The sequence below is a fragment of the Temnothorax curvispinosus genome, unplaced genomic scaffold (genome assembly GCF_003070985.1).
Source record: "Temnothorax curvispinosus isolate PA1 unplaced genomic scaffold, ASM307098v1 QBEX01017973.1, whole genome shotgun sequence".
Lineage (NCBI taxonomy): Eukaryota > Metazoa > Arthropoda > Insecta > Hymenoptera > Formicidae > Temnothorax > Temnothorax curvispinosus.
This window is the reverse complement of record NW_020227753.1, coordinates 826-6557: the sequence shown is the minus strand read 5'-3', so window position 1 is coordinate 6557 and position 5732 is coordinate 826. Positions and strand designations below refer to the sequence as shown.

At 43.7% G+C, this 5732-nt stretch overlaps 1 protein-coding gene across 1 annotated transcript; it reads right to left on the bottom strand.

Moving 5' to 3' along the window:
- Nucleotides 1-494: 494 nt before the first annotated feature.
- LOC112468004 lies at nucleotides 495-3361 on the bottom strand (the record flags this gene model as incomplete). The annotated part of the gene is made up of 6 exons (XM_025036993.1): nucleotides 3338-3361; nucleotides 1762-1888; nucleotides 1457-1693; nucleotides 1027-1198; nucleotides 840-940; nucleotides 495-727 (listed from the first exon to the last, which is right to left on the bottom strand). Coding segments are annotated over exons 1-6 (894 nt in total), but the record flags the coding sequence as incomplete, so codon positions are not given.
- Between the last annotated feature and the right edge of the window lie 2371 nt (nucleotides 3362-5732).

Below are 5732 nucleotides of genomic sequence, written 5' to 3'. Positions count from 1 at the left end.
CATGCAAGGTTCGTGGAGGATGATTATCGAAAATGGTTGTGCATTCGAGAACATCTCCAAATGTAGCACAAATACAAGTACTCAAGATGCTATGCTCATTAGAGATGAATTTTGTAAATATTTTAATAATGAAGGCTCAGTGGCATGGCAAAACGATCAATGTTACTACATCTGAATATTACCTTGTTTCATTTATAATATAATTCGTATATTATGTACTCCACAAAATGTTTTTTTTACCACTAAGTAATCGTTATTTGTATACTACACGTGCAAAAGTAATAAATTACTCTTTTTTAAGTGCAAACTAATTTTCGACAGTTTCTCTTTCCTACTTTCCCAATAATCGTAACATGATATTTTTTGGTATCCCGGTTCAGTTAAATAATAATTATTCTATTTGAATAAATACGTCTTGGCTATATTGTGCTACCAAAATCATTTTCGTTTTATTATTTTTATACATTATACATTTATTATACATTATTACTAACGTCGTTGAGCAATAATTCAGTGTGTAATAACTGGTGAATTTTTAACATTATGTTGCGTCTGCGGACTTGCGGCAACTCTCGTAACTGGCTGGCGACCATTGAAGTGAAGTTGTCAATTTCGTCAAGAACAAGAGTTTGCAATGGCATTGCTGGTCGTGGGGTCTGCAAGGCCACCGCTATCTGCTTCATCACGTCTTGTTCGCAGTCAGTATTTTTTCGTTTTCTTTTCAATTCTAAAAATGAAAGAATGATTTTATACATTCTGCATTATTAGGAAAAATTGATGTAGCTAGCTGTAATAGTACTAACAAGTGAAAGATAATACACCTTATGAGCGAAACATACCTTTCGATGCATCAACGGCATCGTTGACTTCTCCGTCCACATGGATTTCCACATCATCGTTGTTGAGGTCTTCATCACGACTCGGCATATTTGAAACTGTCCTGAAATGCAATAAAATGAAATATATTGATACTAAATGCTAACTGTCTCCAATATTTCAGTGAATACTTTTGTGAAGTATACTAACTCTTTTTCCAAAAAAGTGTCCCGTAAGAAAGACAACAAGTTGTAATACTGCCACTTCTTACGAGATGACTTACTTCCTGATCCACTTGGCAACTTCTCAAGGGAAATAATTTTCATGTAGCGATCCCTCAAGTGTTTCCATTTTTTCTTTACTTCATCGACAGAACATTCGCCTGTAATAATAAAATCGTACATTTTGTACTGTTAAATCATTTAAATTGTATTGTTTTTTTCTACACCGAGCATGCTAAAAGGAAGACCGTAACTGCCATGGACGTTGTCTACGCCCTGAAGCGCCAAGGAAGAACTCTCTACGGCTTCGGCGGTTAAATGTAGACGGAAGACGACAGTTTTTACTACGTATACAATCTCTCTCCCCCTCTACACACACACACACACACACACACACACACACACACACACACACGTACCATTTGTCGCATCAGCCACTTGCTCCCAAAGCTGTTGTACAGTTCGTCTGTCACGTTTTGCTATATTTATTTTTTGGTTCCACAACAGCTCTCGTGCCGACACTTCTGCAATTATTAGTTTCTCAAGGTTTCGCCCCAGGCTCGGTGTTAGCAGCTCTTCGCTTGTCGGAAGATGCGACTTTGTAACAAACAGTTCTGCTCCGTCAATCGCACTTCGACACACAATGTCTCCATTCTCTATAAGATATTAAAATTGTTACATTCGCTTAAATAATATTATATCATTCCTTTCATATTTTACTTACCACATTGGGGGTACAAATAGAGGGTGTTCTCGTCACAAACAATCCCTGGATAATTTGCCCAACATTCATGGGACGGTATTTCTTCCTCCTCGAGAATTGTCTTGCACATTCCGCATGTGTGTACTTTCTGCAATAAAAAAAATATCAATATTATCTGGTTTGTCATTCGAAAGTTCGGTTCCAAGTCATAAATATTTATAAGAATTGAAATAGATAATTTGTTTGCACATGTTACGGTATGTTTGTTTTTCAAAACGTAAAAAAAAAATACTTAACCTCCAATCTTAATGATTGCTCGGGGGGGTATCAATCGCCCCGGATTCGCGATTGTCCTGTATTAGGGTGGTTCGAAGGACCAGAGGGGCAATCCCCTCACAAATGCAAGCGAAGTTAATTACAATGAAAACGGGACAAGGCAAGCGAAGCGACTCACCGTATCGCAGCCCGGCGCCCTCCTCGGGTGGTCTCTCGGTTGTTCTCGTCTGTCCTCTCTGGTGGCGAATCCTCCTTTTGATAGCGAGCGGGAGGCGTGCAGGCAGACAAGGTAGCGGGCAAGCAAGCAAGCGAGCAGCAAGCAACACAAAACGGGCAAGCAGGCACACGCCGTCATAACGAATTCTTCGAGCACTCGACTGTCGCTCATGCTCCGTCTCAACGTGTCGGCGATTCTTACGAGAGTAACGTGCTCCGGAACTCTCTCGGCTCGCGCTCCTGGAAGTACGGCGCGAACGAGTACTATTGTCCCAATAATTAGGCCTGCCGCCCGTGGGCGAGCAGCACGAGTCGGGTGAGTCGCGCGAGTATTGACACCTGTCGCGGTCCGCCAACGTTTCGCGCGAATCTCAACCCGACGATAACTTTACGATTATGAGCTTACTGACTAATATACGAGTATCAACGCAATTCAAACATATCAAACATTACACAAGTGCGACTAAACTACTATCTTAGAATTATGTACACTATTTACATGTGAGCGCCAATGATTATAAACAATCATATATATATATATATATATATATATATATATATATATATGATTGTTTATAATGTGTTATAAACAATTGTTTGTAATATATATGTATATATATATACCGGGTGTCTCAGACCACCCGTATCACCCGATTTATTCGTAAACGCAACATTTTAGAGAAAAATGTTTCAGACCAAAGTTGTATGGTTTCAAAGGGTACATAAGATGGTGTCATTAGTTTCACCTTAAATAGTTGCTCGAAGGTCACGTAAAGGTCACCTTTAATTTTTTTAATAGAACTACCTACTTTTTATTGCATATTCTTGTAGCCTATCTCGAGGGCTTTCCAAAACACTATAAGAAAGTATTTTTTCATTAAGAACTTTTGGAATTATAAGGCTTGAAAGTTCTAGGCACCATCTTATGTACCCCTTGAAACCATACAACTTTAGTCTAAAACATTTTTCTCTAAAATGTTGCGTTTACGAATAAATCGGGTGATACGGGTGGTTTGAGACACCCGGTATATATATATTACTTTTATGATTGCTATCTTAACATTTTTTTATTAAAATCATTATAGAAACATAAATATACACTAACCTTTGGAATCTCCACTCCGGCCATCGTTAAATTTCGCTCACTTGTGCGATGCCGCCGATGCCGCAAATGAAGTTGAATTGATCTAACTTCAATGCGGCAACGTAGGAGTAGTTCAGAAGCCCCTAGATTCTAGTTCCTTCCGAACTGCCGCGCTGCTGCGCGCGGCATTTGCCGCGTCCATCAGTAGGCACCTTAAAGTTGCATCTCTGCGCATCCCCACCACTGGCTGGCTGTGGCTGGTGTTACGTCCCGATAGATCGCGGCCGCGAAGGAGGCGGTACTCGGATCGCTTATACGGGACTAGTCGCTTTTCGGGTTATCAAGCCAAGGGGCTCTATCCGGGGATACCTGCGACCGAGGTAATTCGCTATCCAGACGCTCGTTACCAAATCGTTTGCCCGATCCGCACCCTCACTGGGAGATTTAGATTCGGAAATTCTTCACCGTACCGTTGATTCAGAGGATTCGTCAGAAATCGTTCAAACGGTTCTTCTACTCTAGTGCATGCGTAACATTCGAAAGCGGGCCGACAGTCGGCTAGAACCTTACTGCACTCGCTACACGTGGGGAACTCTATTCGCGGCCCGTATTGCACGAAATGCCTGAGAACGCCTTCGAAATCTTGCCGGAAGGGCTGGTATTGGCCGAGCTGGCAATCCTCACAAATAATGACCCCCGTAGTTTTATTTTGGAAAAACAACGACCAGACACAGATTCCCGTCATTAACCATGCTCTGATAGGGCTAGGGGGTGAAACTACCTCCGGAGGCTGCCGATTTACTGGATGTCCGGGGCACATGAACAATGGGGTGCTAAACTCTAGTTTGGGAAATGGCAATTATCGTAGATTCGCGTTCCAAATATTGGTCTCCTCCCTCGTGTTCCACCGAACGTTTTACGTTAAAGAATATTTCACAGCACGTGGTACACGCGGAGGGGCTCTGGATTTCTCCGATTACGACGTCGCACGAATCGCACTCTTCGACTTTGTATCGGTAACCGATATGCATATAATGGCGGACTAAGCAGTCGTAGCTGGCGGCGTTGTGGGCCCGTTAGGTCTCGAAAACACTCTTCACAGAGGTAGTGTTTGCTATCACGATTTTGATGGCAGATGGTAAAGACACACACGGCGCGCGATAACCAATTCCGCCGCGCAATTCTAGAGGCCAATGGGGTTAGTCGGCGCGCGGGGCGTTGCGTGCGCGGCTCGCTCATGCCGTTTGCTTAGCGCCTAGGGGCGTCGTCACTTACCTTTAGTCGAGTTCCAATGGGTGGTCCGCGGTGCCCCAGTGTTTTTGTGGTAAAGCGTCGAACCACAGGTGTAGAATCTCGGCGCGGCGCTGGATCAGGCGGATCCGGCGGGGGTCGTCCTTTTTGATTGAAGCGATGAATTCCCAAGATGGAACTGGTGGTGGGTTGTCGGAATCTCTCTCCGGTGTGAAGGTGATCGGGGTTAGCCGATAGTTCTGGGCCTTCCGGAATGCTTGGTAATCTGCTCGAGACTCGGCCTTGTCCAGTGGAACGTAGATGTATTGTATACTTTTAACGTTAATTTTGCGCACTGAAGTTACGTTTTCGAGTTTTGGTCTCGCATCCGCCTTGCACGCGGAATTCGCGACGAAATACTTTTCGTATTCAGGATCGGGCGCGTAATCGGAAAGGACTCCTAACAATGGATTCGGAGGGGTCCCGAACAAAAGGCGGTTGAGCCTGCGGGTGCGTACCTTGAGTCCGCTTCGTCGCGTCTTGGGCATTTGTTAACTACTGATTGAGGTTAAAAGACAAATTCGCTTCGGTTGACTCTCCTTGCTCGTGGCGAGAAAGCGTGCTGCTCGTACAGCACTGCCCCTCTCCAGACACCCACGGACGGTAGCGTGCCGCTCGTACGGCACTGCCTCGTACGCAGATGTGGCACAAGGGGAGGACCGGTGATTCGGATGCCTTATTGCAATTACTAGAATACCCACAGGCGGAGACGTGCCGCTCGTACGGCACTGGGCTCGTGTGTGGATGTAGTGTAAGTGGGATCAGTGGAGGATGTGCGAAGAGGTGTAAGAATTTGTAGAGTAAGATATTGTATAAAAATGATTGTATATTACGATAATTTTACATAGGACATCTATGAGCTAACATATGATTACAAAAGTAACAAGATTACAATCAAGAATACATATATATATATTTATATAATTGTCGAGTGGAACGAACGTATGGCGTATTTCTATATGACGCGTAATTCTATATGTAGTGAGAGAGCTGAAGGCTCTGGGTTTGGTAACGCACGTGGAGATAGGAAGATTCTCGATGTGGAAATAGGAAGGTTCTGGATTTAGAGAGACTCGAGAAGGATTCAGTGGTTACTTAACTGGAGAGTCCGTGATCGAGGTAGGAC